Raw genomic sequence first — 24,788 nt, 5'->3', positions numbered from 1 at the left:
TGGGTATATTATGTGTATGGAATATCGGATATATATAAATATATGTTAATATATGTGTTAGACTACAAATGATAGACTTAAAAAGATACGAGAAGAGAAAGAATTCATATAATTGTATAGTTGATATATTATAAAGTTTTAAGGTATATTATTTGATTAGTTCATTTGACAACTTATAGATCTTCCACATCTATATATATTACATATATATAATCTATCTATATATAAATATTTCACTTCAATTTTCTAAAAACCCATATCATAACATAGAGTATTCACACTTCGTGCTCGCGTTCGCCTCAGTTTCCTATTAATGAGAGTTGGATTTTAATTGAAACGAGCGCCTGCTTCACATATTAAAATACAATAATATGCTTAATTATATATCATAACTTGTACTATATTTTGTTTTCCTATATACTATATATTTAAACTTTTCCAGGCCTAATTAGTGGGTTTTTCATTTTTTTATTATTTTTTTTTTTCTGTAGTTTTTTTTTATTTCTATTTAATGACAAGTTTGAAACTAGTTTTTGGGGTCAGTAAATAATGGCTATAAATTACGCACATATATCAATTGTATTCACGCCTGTGACAAGTCGTAGCAATTTATTATATCATTATTTAAAACAGCTTTTAAGTTGACTCACAAATTATTTGTTTTCTGGCCGCACCTCAGACTCCGGCCATAATTTAACATTAATAAACCAATTTCGATGACATGAATCAGCAGATCAAGAGGAATCGCGAGCGTTCGCAGAATACAAAAAAAAAATAAAAATAAAAATAAAGCAACTTACAAACAATTGCTGATTTCCTCAAAGGCCCTGCCCCTGTCCCTGCCTTGCCTCATCTCCACCCCACACAGCAATTCGCTTAGTCAACAACAACTCGAAATTGTTTCTTTGCATTGCAAACTATAAATTTAGAATACAATTTGAAATAATTATGCACATTTACATAAAACTTTAATAACTTGTCCGTGCAAAGCAAGAGCGAGAGAGTGAGAAAGAGAGAGAGAGAGAGATAGATTTTGTATCTTGTATCTGGCGCACATGCAAATACAGTTCAAAGACCTGTTCGTTATTCGAGCGAGCCCAAAAACAAAAAAAAAAAAAAAAAAGCGACTACGAAAAATTTGTATTAAAAGAATAATTAAAAATTCTATTTGAACAAATGCAGAAAAATATCTAGGAAAAAAACATTGCTCAGATTTTCGCTAGAAAGACCGAATAAATGAAATAAGATATTGAATAAATATACACATTGAGAAAAGAATATGATTAGACATGTGCATTAAAAATAAATAACATGCATTACGGTTGCCTCTAAAAAGATACATTTGTATCTGAAGCGACATTTGTATCTAAATTACTGTCGGCTGACGCAGCATTTTCGCTCAACTTCATTACAAATGTATGCATGTATTGAGAGATATATATCTATCCATACACTATTTATGTGTGCGTGTGTATATCGTGAGTGACATAGACATAGATATAGACCATTGACCAACTTGGCGTCTATTCAGCACAATATGTGAGTCAGCCGCATAAATTTAATTATAGCTCTGCACAAACATTTATTTAGTTTTACTCAACTGCGTTATTAATCAGCCCCACAAGCACACACACACACACATTAATATATACATATATATATAAAGCTTATATAAAAATATTTAATTAATTATTGCGAACATAAAAACTACAATTTGTTCCTGGAACTTTTGCGCTCTAAACAAATTGCGCCAGCTTTGCAAATTGCTAAGAAACATGTGTCTCTCTCTATATATTATAGATATATGTATATATATGTGTGTGTATGTGTGTGTGCCTTGTATACACTGTAATTAAAGCAAATTTGTAGTTGCAAGCAAGTTAACAACAATTTTGGTATTCATTTAGCTGTTTAATATTGTTATAATTAATTAGTACGCAAAATACACTTGAAGAAATTGACAGGACTTTCAAGTTGGAAGACTTTAAAAAAAAAATATTATAATTTTTTAAAGCCCAAATAATTGTGTTTATATATTAATTAATCTCTATAAAATCTCTATAAAATTTCTAGCTTTGGAATAAATTCTGTGTTAATTTCACATATGTACTCAGTGATTTTCTCTCAGTGTAGACCGTTCTACAAAGTGTTTTTATTTATAATACATGTGCTAAGTTGTTTATTATAAGACAACAATTATAAATTTAGAATTTGTTTATTATATATACATATATGTATGTATATATTATATATTCGAAAGGTACTAATTATTCTACATATTTCTGTTTATATATATAAGTTTTTTTATAAAAACATTTGTCTTGGCTCATACTCCAAACTACATTAGGAAATGAACATTCGACTGCGCTCTTTGCATATAAATAAGTCTATATAAGGCTGCTTAAATTATGTGCTCAACTGATTATTATTCACAATACCCAACTATTTCGCTCAGTGCATTCAATTCTTTACTATTTGTGTTTGTCAAAAATTGAATTATGTTATTCGCTCTGATGATATATGTACATAAACTAGTCTGTACAGACCGAACTAAACGCACACGCACACACACATACTCCTATAGACATACGCGCTCACAACATCTATGTTTAGTATTTTTAAAATACCATTCATTATAAATGTTCTTCGAGTAGCGATTTGTGCGTGTGGCAAAAGGCTGAGTACAAAAAATTAGCTAGCATTTAATTTTCAATTTTCTCGAGAAAAAAAAAAATACGACGCACACGCAGCGCGAAAAAAAAAAATAGATTTGAATTTATGGTCGAGCCGCTGTCGCTGGCTGTTGAAATTAATAAAGTAAATTTGACCTCACATAGATACGCACACACACGCACACATCCATAGAGAAACAGAAGCGCGCGACAATATAATGAATGAAGAGCTAAAGATGCAGCTATAGGCATACATATACACATACATACACACATATATATGTATATATTTTATATATATATATTTATATGCCTGTCTATATTTGTGTGTGTGTGTGTAGAGAATGACAAACGGCAGCGGCTGCAATTAGCACGCGGCGTACACTGTTGCAACAGCGGACCTGCCTTGATAAATGCCTTTGGCAGCGCGCGAAACAAACTGTGCAAATATTTGACAAAATACAACTATAAATATTGCCTAAGAATTAATGCGGCGTCTCGCACAGTGACACCAAAAAGTGCGTTGACAGCAACAGCAGCCACAGCAGCAACGACAGCAACGACAGCAACATATACAGCAGCAACTGTTGCTGCCGCACAGTCTGCTGGCATAGTCTGGTGCTGTCTAACAGCATCTTGGCCTCAAAGAATTCATCATTCATTTCTATTAACGGTGTCAATTTAGCAACGGGGCGTGGTCAAGTGGCTGTCGCTGTCGCTGTTAGCGTTTATCTGCCTTGTTTAAGCATTTTCCTATTGACTTTGGCGTTACAGTTAAACAAATATTGAGTTGAAAATGTATTCGTTAAGCAAATATTGTAAATACGATAGTTTTTTTCTTTCTGCTTGTTTTTGTTTTTGTTTATCTATGATGACAGCGTCGTATTTAGTCGCTTGCATTTGCATTTTTGTGCACAGGTAAGTCCCAAGAGCCCGCAGGTGTAAGTCTTCTCATACATATACATGTATGTACATATATACACGTGTATATATATCTTTGTATATACACTGTATGCTCAACTTATTTGCTGTTAATGCGAGGGTGGCCCATTAGCATTTATGTGTCAGCCAAGGGATCTTAACATTTCACAAAATTCTTGAAATTATTTGCTATCTGCTCTGTCTTAATATACTCGAAGCTATGCCAAAATTGTCTAGAAATTTTTGGTTTGTGGTATGAACTTTAGTTTTTTGTTATTTTTATATGTTTGTAAATTATATAAGAAAAGGCGAGGAAATGTTGTTTGATTCTCGAGTTTTCGTTTGCAATGAGCTTATTTATAAATCAACTTAAATCCATATAAAATCATTTCAATGTTGAGCTATAAGCTTTCTGCTTATCTTCCATAACTAAACCAGATCCAAGGAGATTTACATGCTCAACACTTGACCAATTGATCTTTATAATCTAGCCGAAATCTAGCTAAATGCTCTTTTATCTATAATTTCTTATATATATTATATATCTATTTATATGCCGCCCACTTCAACTACTTTGTATGCGTTTCTAAACTGCAGCTAACTTCAATCAATTGCCACGTTCAATAGAAATTGTTGCAGGGCTAAGCAGCAGCAGCACGAACCCTTGGTCTAAGCAATAGCAATGTAGAGCAATTCGGATAGCCATATGCTGGGCAGGCACTCAGAAATCAAGGAAAATGGATATGCATTTGAAAGCAACGTCTTGGAATTACTTTCTAAACAATATTTCGAGCAAGTTGTGAAGGCGGACTTCGATGTGGCCATAAAATGTGCCCCCATGCAGCACAACTAATAAAATACATAAATAAGAAAACTGCTGCAACAGGGAAATACATTAAAAACCAAATACGAACATATGTTTCGCTTTACAAATTATATATCCAGAATCGTAATAATTACACGCAGCACTGGCACCGGGGAGGAAGCCAAATGCAATGGATGCAATGGATGAGGCGAGGCGCACAGATGATTCGATTTATTTAACAGATCTCAGCCGGAGCTAGCTAACGCTGTGATGCGATGCGGGGGTGCGAGGGTATGCGAGAGGGCTGCCTAAATAAAGAAATGCATTCAAAAAGGCAGCGGGCAGCGCGGGGAAAAGATGATGGAAAAAAAAGAGAAGAACAAGAAAAACAAAGAAAAAGTCGAGCGGCAAAAGTAAAAGAAATAAATAATGAAAACAGAATTTTACTAAAGCAAACGCTGTTGTTGTTGTTGTTGTACAGTACACAGAGTAATAAATATTGATATGCACACGCACACACATGCACAGAGATACACAGATACAGCTAGCAATACAGATACATGGCCAAAGATATAGCTACACGCTGAGCAACTGGCCAAACATGCCATTTACATGTGTTTGTTTGATGCCTGCCCTATCTCGCTCTCTCTCTCTCTCTCTCTGTCTGTCTTCCCTTTCCAGCGTTCTTCCAAGATGCATTTAATAATTTACAAATGCATCTGCTGCAGATGTGTTAAAATTCGTAAAGTAATAAAATAACAAATCTAACGCACACACAATCACACACAGCCAGCAGCCATCCAATCGACGGCGGCTGCAAAGATGCTTCAAACGAAAAATGCCACGCCCCCTTCATACCGCACGGCCCAGGCACCAGGCACCAGCCGCATTTGATCGGTGAAAAACTTCAAAGGCAAACGGACATAGGTACAAAATATTTTATTTACAGTTTGCGACTAAACAGTCGCAGATAAATAAACAGACAAGATCGAATACACTGCTAGAAAATGGCATTACAAGTGTTTTAGTATTGGAAATTTTTGGAACTAAAAAAATGTGTGGAATGTGAGTGAATATTAGAGTGGTATGAATTGCCTATTTAGGGTTTAAGAGAGTGTATTTAAATCTCAACAGTTCCTGCTTAGCTCTTATAGAGTACAGATAGAGATAGAGAGAGGGAGAGGGAGTGATTGAAAGAGAGAGAGGGGGAGTGATTGAGAGAGAGGAGGGAAGAGCTAGATAGATGTTATATGTAGCTTCAGCAACGTTTGTTTTTTTCAGTGTATTTTTAGCATCATATAATTCTAGTGCATATTTAAGTGGTTTTACAACCTTTGTTCACTTATCACGCAGTATATTAACAGTTAGCTAGCTAAAATCCTATTCGTCTTGCGATCGTTATTAACAGTCGATGGTATCACTTCCACTTCCTTAAACCATATCTCTCTGTCTCTCTCACTCACTCCCAACCTCAGCCTTTTACATTCTAACTAACACAAACATTTCGCTTAGTGTATCAACACCCTCAACACTCTAGCAGCCTAAGCAGCTAAACGGAGCTTTGTGCAGCACTCTCTGTTTTACTTTCTCGCTTGGCTCTTTAGAGCTCAACTCGAGCTCAATTGGGCAGGCAGCAAACGTGCCAGATGTAAGCCAATTTGTAGCCAAATTATACGCACACTTGGCGCCAACAGTGGCACACAAAAGGATACGCACGGTAGCAATAGCGAACGCGATATGCGATATGCGGAGCTCAGGCTCGACCGCAGCGTCAAACAACTGGAAAACCAGAGGAGAGTCGACTAAACTCAACTCGACTCGACTCGACTCGACTCGACTCGCATTGAGTTGGAGGTGTAAAAGGTGGGCGGGGGGAAAGCAAGCAAAGTTTGCTCCAGCAAATCGAACATTTCCAGCAAATTGCTTTTGCATAAAGACTGCCGCCACTTGTCGAGCTACCCTGCCACACCCACTCGCCCACTTGCCCAGCCGAACAGCATCACAGAATGTGCGCTAGTTGCAGTTGAGTTCTCTATGTGTGTATGTGTGTGTGTATGTGTGCATTATGGCAGGAGACGAGGGCTGGGCAGAATATGAAAATGCAGCACAATTATGTGAATAGCTATGTACTCTTCTCTCCCTCTCTCTCCCCCTCTCTCCCTCTCTCTCTCTCACCTGCACACTCTGCAACCTCCCCACTGACGCATTTGGCTAATATGCCGACTAAGTGCAGTTAGAATAGCATCTCTACTGCTGCTGCTGCTTCTTCTTTTTTTAGTTAATGCCAAATTAGAGGCGTTTACTTAGCGCGTTGTCCTTTTTTACGCAACATTCGACACTGTTTGTCATCCGGATGAGGGCGACAGCTAATGCAGATGACAATGATAATGATGATGATGATGATGATTATGTGGATGCAGCAAAGAGGCAGGCAAAAAGCATTACTAAGTAAAGCTAAATGTGAGCAACTATATGGTTAGACAATTATGTGAGAATTTTGAGGGAGAATCGACCATAAATTCAAGATTTTCATCTAGATTATTCTAGAATATCTCTATTCTGATATCCATATCTGATATAAATACGCAATATATTTTATTCTGTATTCTCATTGTGTAAAATTATAGAACTGTTCTAAATAAGGAATATATTTTAATATATTTATACGAAATTTTGTGGGGTTTACATTAAGATTTTGTTGAGAAATTTGTAAAATCAAAAAGAAAATTGTTTACTATGTGGAAAAGCATTTTTTGTTATACTGCGACTGTTAGCGGAAATCGTTAATGTATACAAATACACTTTAAATATTTATTAAAATATATTTATATATGTATATATCAGTGCCCAGATCTAGACATCATGGAGTAATTCCATCATCTTAAGGATAATTGCACGAAAATTTTAGCAAATTAAAATTCGGCTATGTTTAATTGGGCGATGCAGTCGAAAGTATCTGTAAGATACATAAGACAAAGTTTCGTGTGTGTGTGTGCGTGTGTAACTGTACCCAGCACCTGCTGTTGCTGCTGCTGCTGCTGCTGCTGCTACTGTCAGTTATAAATATTGTATTGCCAGAGACGCCTCATCTCCCCTGCAACAACAACAACAACAACGGCGAACGCTGCGGCTCTTGTGGCAGTTGCAGCTCAGCTCTAGCTATGTGTATGTGCAGGTCTTATTGTTGTTGTTGTTGTTGATCTGTTTGTCTGTTTGTTTGTAATTGCGTAAACATACTCGTACATATTTTATTTTATATTTTATTGTTTCGCTTCGCTGCGCTGCGCCATAAGGGCAGATACCTATAATTTTCTTATGTCTTCGTACAATGAAAACACAGCGACAACAACAACGGCAATAATAACAATAATAATAATAATCATCATCATCATCATCGCCACCATCATCATCATCGTCGTCGTCGTCGTCGTCATCGTTATAAAGACAACAGTCGGTCGAGTTGTTCGTCGCCAACTGAACTAACGATATATAGAAATGTTGTGTACCCTACAATAAATGTGGAATAAATAAATAAAATGTAATGAAAGCCAGTCAAATAAATGAGAAATGAAAAAATACAAAAAAAAAAAAAAACAACAAAAATGTAAATATAACAAAAATTAACGCAGCGCAAACAAATGGCGCGCAGAAGGTGTAAGAGAGATGCAAAGAGAGAGAGTGAGAGGGGGACTGAGATGAAGATGTAAATGGATGTGAATGTGCCTGGAAAATATGAATGTTGAATTATTATTGTCGTTGTTATTATTGTTGTTGTTGTTGTTGTAGTTGCTGTTGTCTTCAATTTGCTGCCAATGGAAATTGTCTTTGTTGCGGCCAACGACCCAAAAGCAAAAGATCTTAAGCAAGAGAGAGCCAGAGCGAGAGAGGGTGAATGAACATGACGAATAAACTCGAGAGGGGGGTGGGTAATTAAGACAGAAACATATCTTAATTATATCAAAGATATTGATAGGGATTAAGTAAAACTATTGCAATGCAATGAAATGCTATAGAATGGAACAAAAGTGAGCTAAAGTCGCATGGAACTAGTGCTTAAATCATAGAAAACAATCGGAATAATATAATCTATTATAATAAATTAGCGGAAGCGTAATATAGAAAAAGATTGCAAATAGTTAGAACTGATAGGAATAAAAATGAAATGTAATGGAATGGAGAAGAAAGATGACAATGAAATATATCCAAAAGGAATAATCGTAAAGCATTATCGTACTTCTACACATATATATTGTAGAAGTAGAGGTATTCAGAGTCAGTGCAATTAAGAACAAGTTCCAAATGCCATACCATTGCGACTTAATAAAAACATATCCGACCAAAGATATACCAATCCGAAAATAGATTTTCTAATTGAAGTATAATTCCTCCTTTTTTTTTTTGGTTTCTCTTTGGTTTTTTCTGTGCATTTTTATTGTGTAGATAAGTTTTGTTTTTAGCTCGAGCAATTGACGTAAATATCACAAGAGTTTCGTATTTATATAACACTTTATGGCACAACATATAATCGGTTTTTATTTAAACGAATCACCGTTAGGCTGTAAATTGTGTTACGGGTCTCAAGATAAATTATTCCAAGTCATTCAAAATTGTCGAATGTCTCTGACAATGGAAATGTCTAAACTAGCGCATTTAATTGCCAGCGATTAGCTTGTGTATCGTATTCCATATAACTGAGCCATGCATATAATATATAAATATATATATATATAGATTGTATATATAGCATACATGTCTAGGTATTATATTTAATAGAGAAACTACAAGCGGGAATGGAGTGGAATGGAATCTTATCAAGGAAATTACTTTTAAAAAACCCAAAGATTACAAGCATTTGTTATTATTATTATATTGTGCATTAGTTCTCCAGCGATAAGATCTATATATGGTGCTTAATATACATTCGTTTAGCTTTTTTTTGTTTTATTATTATTATTTCTGTTGCCTTTTGCCCCTCAATAAAATAAATTAGTTATTTATTTCGAGTATGTGGCCCGAGGCGAATTCTTTGACGTGCGTTTTATAATATCACATTTTATGGGTTTATTTTGTTGTTGTTGCTGTTGTTGCTTTCCCAATGATTTAAGCAGAAGACGAAAAGGAAGAAGCAGAAACAGCGCAGCAGCAGCAGCAGCAGCAGCTAATGCACGACATATTATCGAAAATTGTGCCATAAATTATAGAGCATGTTCATTTCCTGATTATATTTTCGTATAAATTTCTAAGATTTCTACTATTGTTTCGTTTTTCTTTCGAAATAGCAATAAAAGCAAATGCAGAGAACAAACCTTAAAACTTTATTAAGCCCTTAAGTGAGCCGGCAAATAAACGCACAGAGGGGGGAAAAAAGGGGTAAAGAGAATTATGCCTGCCCCACTGATATATTTTGTATACACTGTGCGGGTTACGTGGTGGTCTTGAAAGGTTTTCATTTATGTTAAATAATAAAAGAAGAATAAACTAAGAGCCCAAAAACATAAATTTGATTTATTTGCGGCTTTTAAGAGTGGAAATCAATCAAACTGGCCTAATGAGCCGTCGACCCCACAGTTCGATACTCCGGAAACAGTTGACAAACTCACTGATCCCCAAGCACTGATTCACACGATCCCCAAAAAGACAATCGTGCTCTCTCTCTTTCTCTCTCTCTCCTTCTCTCTCTCTCTCTTACTCTCGGTATCACTTGTAAGTAGCTGACGACCTCCGCTCTGCCCGCTCCATTCGGGAGTTCAAGCAACTTGATTTGCATAAATCGACATCGACATTCGACATTCGAGGCTTAAAGACAAGTAGCTCGCAGACTCTGCGACTCGCACATTACAGTTATGACTAATACTGCAGACAAAGACTATCCCTCGTGCGCCCTCTCGCTCTCTCTCACTCTCTCTCTATCTCTCTCGCGGCAGCTGCTCACTGAGCTGTCAAAGAACTTTTCCGCACTTGGCAATTTTCAGTAATTTTCTTACAAAAACAATTGCTTGCCATGAATGCAAGCCAAGGAGACGTTGCTTAAGAGATTGATAGCAGCTGAGATACCCTGCGAATGATGAAAATAAACTGGCTTTAGGGGTGGCCTGATCCTACGATATGACAGAGCTCTCCAATCTAGATTCTCTAAAATATATGTAACTAGAACTTAGATTTACTCTTTTTAAAATTATATAAAGCTTGGCTGATATACCCTTAATGCAATGCCGCTACGTGGTATGCCCACACAAGCGCCTTGCTAGGAGAATCCACCAAAAAGTCAAGGAACTCAAGTGAGCGTCACACAAAATGATGTGTAAACACATCGAGAGGCGGAGAGGGCAAGGCAGAGCGAGTGGGTGAGTAGGAGAGTGGGAGAGTGGGGCCAAGGGGGAGCCAAGAACTGTGCTACACAGACACCACCACGCCCACCCTCTCACTCTCAGACGCCCATCTACTTATACGCAGCAGCCATGGCATTTGTTACTTCGCGTAACTTTTGCTGACTGCTTGGTATTTCAGCGCTCTCAATGTGTGTGCGAGAGTGTGTTTGGCTGTGTGTGTGTGTGTGTGTGCGTGTTGACTACACACTGTCTGTGAATGAAAGCTCAGCTAAGCGCTCTCGCTTGCTCGCTCGCTTGCTCGCCCGCCTCTCGGGAGAGTTCAGAGAGCAAGTGCCCTGACGGCTGTGACTCTATTAAGTAATAGGCGCTCAGTTTTTTGGCCAACATTTGCCACCTACACGCAGTTGAGTTCATCGGGCAGCTGTTGCGGACGACTCTTAGGGGTGGGTGCGTGTGCTGGGCTGTGGGGTTTCTTTTTTGGGGGTGTTCGTCTTGACGGGGATTTCCCCATTGATGACAGCCAAGCGTCTGCTCAAGTTTTTGCCTTGCGCCGAAAAAAGTTTTTTATTTTTGGCTCTTTCTTTCCGTTGCTTCTGCTTCTTCTTTACTTATTTCTTTCCTTTTTATTACAATTTTCTCTTGATTTCATTTCAATAAATTAACAGAGCAACAGTAAATTGCGCCAGCAAAAAGATAATTAAGCGCAAAAATGAAGAAAATGGTTGCCATCGTGTGTTTTTATGTTTGTTGTTGTTTTTTTCCTTCTCATTTCTCATATTTGTTGTTGTTGTAACTTTTCGCCCCTCATTTATGCAGCAGCTGCTACATATTGAATATATGTATATATATATATATGTATCTACAGCTCAGCATTCATATTCATAAGCCACACACACATACACACACATTCACATTCCGATATACACCCATCGAACAGCGACAACGACGCATATAATGCATTATTTATGCCACAAATCAAACACAACAACAACAACAACAAAAAACAAAGCAAAAACAATTAGATATACAAATACAATATATATATATATACACATATTTATATACTATATAATGCATACAGGTATTTCTTAAGTGCAAAAATAATATATGAAAAAAATATTATCACACAACAAAAAAATCCATTCGAAATTCAATGTCAAGAGTGTTACATAAAATCTTTGCAGCAAGCAAAGTCAAACATAAGCTAGAAACAAACTCAAATAAATATATATCTAGATACATATCTAGAGTTATAGGCAAGATTTTAGCTACACTGAGACAAAACTTAATGCATTTCTTGTTCTCCCTCAATACTCATCAGGCGTTTCAGTTCGCTCAGTGTTTATATACCCAGGCATCTATTGCTACGCCTTTCTCTCAGTGCAGAAATTTACAATTATTTTGCCCAAGCTAAGTGAATTTTTGCTTCATCTGCTCGCCGCCCGTTTCTCTCAGTGCATGCGCTGCACTCTGCATCTGAAGTGCAATCAATGTTGAAATTAAAGCCGCATTAGTCGGAATTATAGTTAAATGCAATGCAACTCCTTGAGATAAACGAATAAAGAAAATCAACAACAACAACAAAACGTGTTGCAATTCAAATATTTGCGCACTTTTGTTTGCATTGCCATCAATTTTTGTCATTTGTTTAACTAATTTCTGTTGTTGTTGTTGTGATTGTTGTTGTAGCTGAAGCCCACTTTTCTTTGGTCTATGCGTGCATTGCGCAATTTGGCCTCATTAGCATTAAATGTTGAATTATTTTTCAAGTCGTTGACGCAGTTAATGTCGAGACCTCAAACCCTCCACCACTTGCTGTCCGCCCCCCCTCTCTCTCTCTCTCTTTTGCCCTGACTTTTGCAAATGCAACGCAATTTGGCTTTTTGTTTTTACTTTATACAAATAGAAAATCGACTTTAATGCGCTATCTAATAGAAATAACAACCAACACACTTGAGTTGTAGTTGTTGTTGTTGTGTAAATTCATTTGTAATAGGCATGCATTTATGCACTTTTCCAACTCTGCTGTTTGTTTGTCTTTGGTATTTTTTGTTTTTAGTCACACGCGTCGTATGCGCATTATTTAAAATTAATTCAACTTCGATCGCCAACCCTTTGACTCGTTAAGAAATGCAAGTAAAATAGCTAGCAATATTCCATATCATATAGAGACACATTCTACGTATGCTCTTACCTGGCTTTAATTAGCCAATTAGTTAATCTGTCATCAATATCAATCTAGTTACTGATTGTGCGTACGTTCGAGTAGTCATAAATATATTATACATTGGAACAAATTTGCCAAATCATCAGCCACTCATGTAGATTATGCGTAGTCGATTTTTGTTTTAAACAATTAGTACAAAATACCGCTAATCAATTTGAGTTAAGGAACATTGCGATCAAAATAAATAATATTTGGTGCATATAATCTAATTTAATTAGGAAAGGGAGAACCCAAAGTAGAAATTTCAGCTTGAAAAATGGCAATGCAAAGCTGAAGAAATTCTGGAAAATTCTTGAACAGAATTATAAATTTGAATAAGTTATATTCCAAGAACTGCCTGATTAAAGTCTGAAAACCCTAAAAAGGACAAATTGGCATACGATCTAAATCCATAAGCTCTCAATATGGATTTATGTAATATATTTAGATACTAAAAATATCATTTATAGACAAAAATCAAGCTATATTCCTTATTTAAGAGCTACTCTTGTATAAATACATAGATCATCTTCGATCAGAATATATGATCTCATCATTTCATATCATATTTCAAATATCATTAACGTCAAAAGTCAACTCACCCGCTCTTCTTCGCGTATCATTTCGGCAATTTCCGGTTTGATTTCCATATCGTCATGATGTCCGCCCACCGAGGATGGGGCATTGCCAGCGCCGGCTGCGCTGCCCGGTGCAGCAGCGCCGCCCGCCGCAGCGGCGGCCAGCGAAGCGCCCAGCACGCTGGCCATGGCGGCATGCGAATGGGCGAGCTGATGCTGGGCGGCCAATTGCTGAGCGGCAGCGGCGGCTGCATGATGATGCATGGAGGCGGCGGCGCCCGGCGGCGGAGGCGGCACGTTGGCAGAGGCGTGGTGGGCAGCGGCAGCGACAGCGGCGGCCATGTGCGGCGGCAGCTGCGACTGCGCAGCAGCTGCGGCAGCCGAACTCTTATTGCCAGTGGGTGAGCTGAGTCCAGCGGCGGAGCTGCCATTGCTGTGCGCCGAGGACGGCGGTGGAGGCGGCGGCGGTGGCGAGCGATAGGCAGCGGATGACGAGCCGTTCGAGGGAACGCCGGCCGAGCTGGAGCTGGAGCAGTTTGTGGCTGACGGCTGGGCGGCTGCTGTGGCTGTGGAGCTGCTGTTGCTGCTGCTGTTGCAGTTGCTGTTGTTGCTGTTGCTGCTCGAGCCGGAGGAGGCGGGCAGCGTTTGTGGATTGGGCGAGGCGAAGGGATTGCGCACGATGGTGGACGTGGTCATGGCCAGCGGCAACTGCGAGCTGGGCGACTCCGATCTTAACGGACTGGGCGTGGCATAGCTGCCGTCTCGGGAACGCTTGCGCTGGCGCTGATTGAGATCGAGCGCCGTTTCAGCAGCGCGCAGCTTGGCCAGCAGGCGAGCACGCTTGGGCTTGAGCAGCTCATCCTCGTCCTCGTCGTTCAGCAGGGCTGCCGCAGCGGCCAGCTCATCCTCATCTTCCTCATCGTCGTAGACGCTCATGCGCTGCTCGGGCAGCATTGCGGCAGCACCCAGGCCCGCTGCGGTCGAGCTGGCGCCCACCTCAGCCAGGCCGCGTATCTTCAAGGTTTCGGCGACCTTTAGCAGAGGATTGATCTGATCCTGGCACACATTGATCTCGCCCTTGTACATGAACTCGACCAGGGCCTTCAGATCGCACCAGTTGACGTCGCGCATGATGATAATCGGATGCTGGCAGGGATTATCGTAGAACAGTGCCTGAAAGTAGGGCGAGCAGGCGGACAGCACCATTTTGTGAGCCTTGATCGACTGGCCGTCGCAGGCGAGCGTCACATCCACGAAGGATTCGTTCTGCAGCAGCTCATCGAAGACGTTTGTCAGATTGGACTGATAGTTGTTCCAGCGCAGGCAAAACTGTTGGTTATCCCCGCCCGCGCTGGGCGCTGCCTTGCGCGGCGCCACGCCCACATTGACGGGTGGCAACAATTTGTGATTCATTTTGGGCTTCAGCTCCGGCGTCTCCACCGTCTTGCCGAACTCAAAGAGTCCAATGGCGGCCAAATTGTGGGCGACGAGCGGCTGTGGGGAGACGGGCAAGGAGCGACTCTTCTTGGCCGTCAGCTGGATCTGTAGCTCCGGATCGCTGGGCTCACTGTGACCCACCACCTCACTGGAGGTGAGTGGGCGTGGCGGTGGCGTCAGCGCCTGTTCATTAAGCATAGCTGGCTTCTCGGCGGCAACGGCTCGATTCTCCTCCTTCAGCTGCTGCAGCGGCTCTGGCTGTACTTCTGGCTCCTCTTTTTTGGCCAGCTCCAGCGGTAGGTCGAGCTCCACCTGGCCCACCGGCTGTGCCGTCTGTGCGGCCTGTTTGGCCAGCTCTGCATTAACCATTGTGTAGTCGCTGGGCTCGAATTGCTCGCCGCAGCTGCTGTCTAGCGACTTCCTTTCGAAGTCCATAATGTCCTTGGTCATGTCCATGGTACGGTTTCTGTTGGCTTCTCACTTTGTACGAGCTGCTGTTGTTGCGTTTCGTTTGTTTCTCTCCTTATTCCCTATTTAGCACATTTTACGGCTGTTTCTCTCTAGTCGAGAAATTGTTGTTGTTGTTGTTGTTGTTGTCCGGCTGCAAGAGAAATAAAACAGAGGAGAAACACAAAATGCAAATTTGTTTCTTTTCAGTGAAATCGTTAAGCAAACGCAAATCTTATGGATAAATAAAAGATAAGCAAAACTTTCAGTGCAAAATATAATATTATGATAATTGCTGGAGTATATCTCTATATCAATATACTTATGTACATTTGTATATGTATATATGCGCTGTATATGTATGTATATGCATAAATTCATATATCTTTACGGACTCGAACATGTTCATGATGGTAATACAAAGATAATGCTGTATTTTTTTGTATCAGTCCAATTATTTTTATTATCATCATCATCATCATTGGAACTACATTTTTGTGATATTTGGTATAATTATTGCTATTGCTTATATAACTATTTACGTCAGTTATTATCATTATCATTGTCATTGTCATTGTCATTATCATTGTCATTGTCATTGTCATTCTCATTCTCATTCTCATTCTCATTGTCATTGTCATTGTCATTGTCATTGTCATTGTCATTGTCATTGTCATTGTCATTGTCATTGTCATTGTCATTGTCATTGTCATTGTCATTGTCATTGTCATTGTCATTGTCATTGTCATTGTCATTGTCATTGTCATTGTCATTGTCATTGTCATTAATATTATCCTTTACAAGCAGCAAAAACGAAGTCCTGAAGTTAATAAATATATTAGATTTTTAGAAAAAAAATAGTTCTACCATTATTTAGCAATTCGCTTGTCTAACTACCTCTCTATATAAAGTCATTCTCCTTCTCTATGTCTCTCACTGTCTCTATCTCTTTCTCTTCTTCGCTTGTATGAATGCCTTGATCTCTGAACTTGCAAGAACTGTCGACTTGAATTTTCGTTTTCAGATTCTCTATGCGTATAAATGGTTCCATAAAATATTATATATAGAAATGCTTTTTTTTAATGAAATTTACTCATTTAATAAAATGATATTAGGTGATTCAACTTTCTAAACATAGACTGAAATATAATATATACTTTTCTTTATTTATACAAATTGTATTTATATATATTTTTATTTATTTATATATTGTTCTCTGCAAATGGCTCAGCTTCATTATATATGTATGTGTGTATATTTATATAATATTTTGCTTGCTCAATAACTCTATTAAATAAATAAGTTAATCTTTGCTGCTCTCTCGAGCATTTCCATTTCTATTCATTTTGGCCTCCATAACTCCTCACCCACCCCAACCATGCGCGTCTCCTCAGTCCTCTGATTATTTTATTAGCAAAGCGCAAAAATTTATTTATATTTCATTTCGGCCTAATTTATTATGGAGATTTTCCAAACAATTATAGCGACTGCACACATATATGTATTTATGCACACATACACGCGTATATCCAACTATTATCTGTTTTATATTCTATAAATATATATGTATGTATATGTATTGTGTATATACATATATCTGTATTATCTTTTCATTTCATTTCTGTTTCGCTTTATAAATAAGTGGAATACATTTATATTTAATTAAATATTATTATTTATGGCTGACGCTGAACATTTGCGTAATTATATTTATTTAAATATATATGTATAAACATATATGTATGTGTATATATATAGAGAGAGATATATATATTTGTATATACATTAATCTACATATACGTATGTGGGCGTGATGGGCGTGGCAGTGGGCAACAACGCTTGGCGCTCTAACTGTGTGTGGGAGAACTGCAAAAATGTGTGTTTGCTGTCTCCCTTTGAGAGAGTGTGTGTGTGTGTGTGTGTGACTCTGTGTGTGTGTGTGTGCAAACACAGTGAGCCATAAAATTAATTTATTTTTATTATTATTGTTATTATATTTCTTTTGCTGCTTCTTCTGCGACTCTGCGTCTCTTTATGCTCGTGCAGCAAATGCCAAACGGGTATATTGGTTTTATATATCATTAAGGATGCCAAGCTTTTGAGTCTGCTCTGTCTTTTAGATCTAATTAAACTAGAATTTCTGTTGCTATGACACATTGTAGGCGTGGCATATAGGAACTTGAGATATACTACTTTAGTATAAAGTATATATGGCATATATGAACCACAATATCTAATTGGAACAGAAAACTACGCAAGTTTTTATAGACAATATGAGGAGAACACGTTGTGGGCGTGTCAAATATAGATTTCTTGATCAATTTAACTACGACTGTTAGCCGAGCAGGCATTACGCCGTCAGCTATGCTCTTTCACGGAATTCGCACTTATTTTGTTTTATGTTTATTATTTCATTCCAATTAAATTCTTGCGCTCAAGTCGAGACCTATTATTATTATTATTATTTTTTATGGTACGGCAACAGCAGCAACAACAACAATAACAATTTGTTATATGAAATGGCTTTTGTTTTTGTTTTGTTTTTCTTATATATTTATTTATTGTTGTTTTTGTTGTTGTTGGCAACTTTTTGTTTGATTTTTTCTTCATCTAAATTTTCTTGCTTTGGCAACTTTTTATTTGTTTATTTATTTTATTGCTGTTGTTGTTGTTGTTTTGGGCCTTGATTTTTGGCTATTTGAAAAATGCCCCAAAAAAAATATATATATATATATAAATTTATATGTATTTACATATATATAATAATATTTTTAATTTTTTTTGGGGCATTTCCGGTTAAATTAATTTTTTTTTTAGATAAAATCGTATTGCTGTGAAGCCTGCACATTGCTCTTGTTGTTGTTGTTTTTGATTAATTATTTATAATGCGCGCAGCTGTTGCGCCGCATAAAAATAAAAATTAAAATTGAAGCGAAGCACAATAAAAAAAATGTAAGAACAAAAAAATAAATAAATGAAAGGAAAGCGAAAAAAACATGAAAAATAAAATAAAAATGTGCACATTAAAAATATATCTGTACATATATGTATGTGTATGCATATGCATATAAAAAGAAGCACAGGCCGGCAACAATAATCATACATACGCACACACACACACACAGCAGTTACTTTTTTTTTATTATTTTAATATTTATTATTTTTATTTATTTAATTTACGAGTCCTTCGAAGTTTGCGCAGCGCTTGCTTGCTTGTAGCAGTTGCCTGACTGCCTGCCACACACACAGACACACATACATACAGCACTCAACACACACACACACACATACACCTTTATACATGCGCATATATATACACGCATATATATATATATATATATATATATATATATATATATTTGTATTTATTTATTTACGCTTATTTATTATTTATGCAGCAAATAATAAATTACACAGCAGAGCAGCAGTTGTTGTTGTCGTTGTAGCTGTTGTTGCCTGCCTTTTTATGACTCTGTCTGCTGGCTGTTGTCTGTGGGTGTGCGTCTGTGTGTGCTGTGTGTATTTTGGCGGGCAACAAGGAGCTGAAGCAAAGTTTTGCTGCTGCGCGCCCAAAAAAAAAAAATAAAACTTTGCAAGGGCGCAAAAGATGAAGAAGAAGTGGAAGACGAAGAAGAAGCAGCAGCAGCAGAACAACAACAAATTTTTACGAGCAAAGGAGGCGTGGCAGGGGGTCGTGCACACGTTATAAATTTATAAATTACAATTTCAGCGCCGAAGACTAAGAAACGGCAGCAGCAGAAGCTGTAAAATGTGTGTGTGTGTGTGTGTGTGTGTGCTCATAATATATATATGCATAAATCTATAAACATTTATATTCATATACTATAAATATTATATCAAAATATAAAACTTGTTCAACTAACAAATTGACATAAACAAATATACATATAAACATATATACAGACATACATAGTCATTCACCATTTCATAGATACAACTAAAGCTTACATATGCATTTATCAATTATTTGTAATGCAATTATTTATCATTATCATTATTTTGTATTTTTTTTTGTAATTATAATAATTAATTATGACACATACATTATACAAAACTAACTGAGTTTTCCACGTAGCTTTTCCAAGGTTTTCTTGTCGCACATTTGTTATTGTTGTTTCAGTTTGTGCAGCGCGTGCAACACATTGCTTTACTTTTTTTCTACTACTTTTTTTTTGTTTGTTATTTATTTATTTATTGCTTATTTGTTGTTTTTGTTTCATTCACTCACACACACGCACGCACACACAACAAGACTACGACGACGACGACGCGGCACATTCGTTTATTATTATTGTTGATGTTGTTGTTATTGTTGTTGTTGTTGTTGTTTGAATATTTCGGCATACGCTGCTCAGACCAAACGTTGCGTTGCATTCACGACGAAAGTTAAATACGAACTGATTGCTCGGCAAAAGTATCTAACAGATACAATGAATGAAACTCGAAACGCAACGTCAGCTGCGCTGCTGACGTCGGCGACGGCGGCGCTGCGAGAGCACGAGCACGAGAGCCTGACAGAGGGCGAGCGAGAGAGCGAGTGCCAGAGAGCGAGCGCAAAACGCCGCACATGTTAATGCCCAGTGTTGCCAGGTTTTGAGACATAAAAATAGCAAAATCGTCTCTAAAAAATAGCTGAAAATAGCTAAAAAAAATTTTAAAATAGCTTACAAAATAGCTGAAACCTTTATGCATTATGCATTTACTTTAAATTTTATTTTTAAATGTTATTTAATAATGTTACAATTTGGTCCACATCCAAATTATCATCAGAATTATATTTTTGATTAACTGGAATCATTTTTAAATATTTGGAAGGCACGGTATAATCATGGCAGCATTTGCCATTCCTGCGCAATCCATATCTGCAAATAAAACACATAAAATACATGCCTTATGCTTAAGATAGCGTCAAGCGTCTTCAGTTGCATTATGTTTCTTAAATTGGATTTAATTAGATTCATTTGGCTAAATATTCGTTCTACTTCTGCGTTGGACCATGGTAAAGATAACAGCTCCAACGCAAACTCAGCCAAATCCTTAAAAACTTTTACGCCACCGGCATCAGTATATTTAAGGACTTCCGCCCAGAACTTGACTGTCTCTGAAGTGTTGTGCCACTCAATGAAATTTATTTTTGCGTATTGCCGCAGAATAGTTTCAATGTTTTTACATTGAAAACATTTGAGGATTGGTAATAACGTACAAACATAATGCCGCCTCCTCCTTTGCACTTTTAGTTGTTGCCAATGGCTCGAAAACAATTTTGTTTTTTTGCCCAAAGGCGCCAACCGTTTTATGTTTTTTTGTCGCGACATGCATTTTTATATCATGCAATTACGCAAAAACACTGCATTTGCAGTATATACAATACGCCCGCGTGTTGTCCGACTCATCCTCCTTAATCCAATCCTTAAATTCGGTGATTGTTTTCCAGGAATCACGAAATTTCTGCTTATATTTTTTATCCATCACAATTAATGCCAAGAAGCGCGCCAAGAAGAATTAGCGATGGTATAAGTTCACAAGTACGATAAAGTCGTGGTGGTAGTATCGCGCAGATCATTACGTACAATTTGGGACTTAATCGAAAAATGTTTTTTTTTTTTTTTGCTTTAAATACTAAAATCAAATAAAAATATTCGTTTGTAAAATAGCTAAATTTATAGCTAATAGCATTTTCAAAATTTTCATAGCATTTAGGGTTCAAAAATAGCTAAAAATGCTATTAAATAGCTAATCTGGCAACACTGTTAATGCCGTTTGTTTTTCTGCGGCGAATTCGTTGAGCAGCGCGTCTTAAGAGACCGCACGGAGCTGCTTAAGAGAGCGGCAAAGTGCACTCTCTGCTGTTGGCTTGCATTTGCCTGTGATCTTTCAAGAATCAATGTTTAAGTGCTGTTCATAATTAATGAATAATTATTTTATATTTACTAAAGTCAAGCGGGACTGTACTTGAGCAAGTAGCGGCTGCCAAGCCTCTGGGCATTTATTTGACTTCAGTCGCAGCTTTGATTGGAGCAAGGTGTGAATAGGTGAAGGCGGAGGCGGTGGAGGATAATGGATAGGCAGTGGTTGGGGCAAAGCTGGTAATTCACGAGCCAATAAGGCAAAAATACATAAAAATCGCGAATAACGTCAAGATACGCATAACCAAAAACTGCGCCTACGAGTGCACTAACAACAACAATTATAGCAGCAGGCAACGGCAACAATAACAACAACAACAACAACAAAACAGCAATTGCGTGCCTCATTCTTTTAGCCGGAAAGAAAGAGAGAAGCTGCTGCATTGGGTCCAGTAAGAAAATGTTGCAAATAGTTTTTAGCGCAACCCCCGACGACGAATATCTTCAGCTTATTGCAGCCATTCATGGTATTTGTTGGTGTTGTTGCTGTTGTTGCTGCTGGTGCTGTTGCTGCTTAGGCCAACTACTGCGCAAAGAGCACAGAAAAACTACAGCACTTGGCCACGCCCTCTTGGCACAGCACAGCTAGCTACAAAATGCATGGGTGTGAGCGAGCGCGCAAGCTTTGCGCTCCCTACAATCACACAATCACACAAGCGCACGCACACAAGCGCACAGCACAAATCAAGCAGTTTTAGGTGAGAGGCGACCCGACCCCCCTCTTCGTATAGACCAACTCGGATAGCGCGCGTGTGAGCGAGAGCGAGCCGAGCATTGCTGCGACGCTCTCTTAGACGCCGCTCATTGGCAAGGCTAAAAAGAGCAAAAACTTTTGCGCAAAACAAAAAGAAAAAAAAAACGAAACGAAAAAAAAAAGAAACAGAAACAACAAAAGGCAATAAGCAGAAAGATGTGCAGTGGCCAAAGAGGAAATGCAAAATGCGAGTGAGCGAACTTGCTATAGTTGTTGTTGTTGTTGTTGTTGCTGCTGCTGGTGACGTCACTCGGTAGGCGGCGCCACGAACGCATTTTTAATATGCAGCTCGCACAGTTGTTGTTGCTTGTAGGCCTCTTGCTGCAGCAGCAGCAGTTGCTGTTGTTGTTGTAAGGTTGACATGTGCGCAACCAATAACAACAACTAAACTAAAGCCCCTGCGTGTGTGTGTGTGTGTGTGCTCGTGCATGCGTGTGTGTGTGTGTATGTGTATGAGTTTGTTTTTGTATATTTTGCATATTTTATTTGATTTGCTTTCTCGCTTTTTTTTTGGCCTTTTTTGTGCTTCGTGCGCTTTGGCGAGCCGTTCGCACGCTTCGTGTTCAACGCCCATTGGCTGGCATTTTAAATTTATATAAATTTTATACACATATATATATATATGTATGTATATATATATTTATATACACACGTGTGTGTGTGTGTGTAGAAAAAAGCGTAGCATCGTAAATATTTATAAGCGCCTCTTCGGCCTCTCTGCAGGCAGCTTCGGCTAACACGAAAGCCCGCCGAACTACAAAAGCGAATCAAAATCATTTGCTTGAACCTACATACATATATTTATATGTACATATGCATATACAAATATTTATTTAATAGTTCTTAGCATATTATTCAATGTGCCTATAGATTATATAAATGAATGCGAGCGCCAAAATGACAAATTGCTAATATGTATATTAAAAACAATATATAAAAAATATTCTATTGAATTTTTATCATATCTTAAGACTTGGGAATGTCGTGTCTACATGCGTACATGTGTAAATTTTCAAAGCTCAACCTAAAATACTCAAACTATAGAAAATAAAAATAATATAATATATATAATATTATAAATTTAAAAAAACATGATTAATTCTAGATTAAATGGGTTATATTGCTTCTCAATATGCTACATTTGTTTATAAATATTTATAACTTTTGTATACTGTTACATATTTTCCAAGAAGACTGAAACCTTTCTAGTAAGGCTTTCTCAATTTTTTAATTAATTACTTAGAATCATTTTTTATTTTTTTAAATTGCAATAAATATTTAGTTAAATTACAGAAACATTGTAGAAGCTTACTTTTGATACAGATTATTCTTCAATCGTTTTTATAGACAAAGCTACAATAAAAAAAATCCTTAAAAATATAAATATTTAGATAAACTTCACCTAGGTCTTATACAATTGTTTTGCAAGTATTTATTTTATAAAACACTCATAATTATTAGGAATTGTATTTCGCAAACAATAATTGTTATAAATATAACAAAAAGTAGATATTTCAATAACATGTGATATAAGGTTTTATCCTTGAAATAATTCTAGTTGACAATCTCTATGATATCACATAGAAGCCGAATTGTTTAATTTCTAATTGACTTATTTGAAAAGTCAATTAAAATTATTTTACAAAACTCTTTCATACCTCAAATAGTTGAATTCATTAAATATTTCAGAATTCTTTAGCATTCAGTGCTCCCTACAATCTTTTTTGCATTTATTCAAGTCGATTTGCGTTGCGCCGGAAATGAAAGCCCTTTCCGCATTCGCCAACTCAAAGATGACAGCCAAAAAAAAAAAAAAAAAAAAAAAAAAAAAAAAAAAAAAAAAAAAAAATGTGAAAGCTAAAAATTGAAAAAAAAAAAAACGAGAAAAACTAGCGAGTATTGGCTTCCGTTCCGCCGTGGCGAGTAGGAAATTTCAAAGTGCAAATTATTGGAGGGAAAAGCGTGAAAAAAAGTAAAAAGAACAGTGCAGTGGGCAGCGGTGTGGAAACCACGTTAAAGGACATCCGCTAGCAAAGCGAAAGAGTTTATATTGGCAGCGGCCAGAGCAGTCGAGGCAAGTCAAAGAAATGGCGACAGGAAATGGACATTGCCACTAGAAAGAAGAAGCGAAAGCAAAACAGACCAAAGCCAAAACAGAGCACAAGGAGTGGACATCAAGTGGAATATTCCTGGAGCTGACATTTCGGTATAGGCAAAAAGCTCACCCACAAATCGAACTGAGCAACAAACCAATCAGCAATAAAAAACTGAAAACAGAGCAAACCCTCTCAAGAGCCAGCCGCCAGGGTATTTGATGTCTGTTGAGCTAAAAGACAAAAGGCAATGGCCAAAACTTCAAGATTTTGAGTGGCTTCAAATGGACATTCGAAGAATTCGAAATGACAAAATGTACGAAGATCGAGCAAAGGAGTGGGAGAGAGTGAGAGAGGGATTTTGCAGAGATATCTAGAGTGTTTCAGAAAAGTATCAAGCTAAGAGCAGAGGTGCTGGAAACAGCATTGAAGGAACTTTTTGAGTCCTGAGTCCTCAGCTTCAGCTTATTCGCTCTTAACTTTAAGAGAAACACTCAACTTCAAATAATGTTTATTTCACATCATCATTTCATCATATCATCGTATCATCATAAGCCTTTTATATAAATGTTTCAAAATCTCCCTGACTAAATCTAGTTTTTAGATCAACCAAGAAAAT

At 37.5% G+C, this 24,788-nt stretch overlaps 1 protein-coding gene across 3 annotated transcripts in view; it reads right to left on the bottom strand.

Annotated features, from left to right (window-relative positions):
* Positions 1–19,825, bottom strand: part of bab2 (bric a brac 2) — a 37,828-nt gene extending 18,003 nt beyond the window's left edge. For 2 of the 3 annotated variants that reach the window (XM_018102505.3, XM_018102506.3), the window contains exons 1-2: positions 19,460–19,825; positions 13,536–15,549 (exon numbers count right to left, since the gene is read on the bottom strand). In XM_018102505.3, the coding sequence (XP_017957994.1) occupies positions 13,536–15,404 (1,869 nt within the window). In that variant the 5' untranslated portion in view covers positions 15,405–15,549; positions 19,460–19,825. Of the gene's footprint in view, positions 1–13,535; positions 15,550–19,453 lie in introns of all 3 variants that reach the window. The other variant, XM_089260423.1, reaches the window with a different exon arrangement.
* Between the last annotated feature and the right edge of the window lie 4,963 nt (positions 19,826–24,788).

Source organism: Drosophila navojoa, chromosome 4 (genome assembly GCF_054131105.1).
Source record: "Drosophila navojoa isolate 15081-1374.11 chromosome 4, UAZ_NAV_1.0, whole genome shotgun sequence".
Classification (NCBI taxonomy): domain Eukaryota; kingdom Metazoa; phylum Arthropoda; class Insecta; order Diptera; family Drosophilidae; genus Drosophila; species Drosophila navojoa.
The sequence above is the reverse complement of the archived record's forward strand: the minus strand, read 5'-3'. Positions and strand labels throughout refer to the sequence as shown.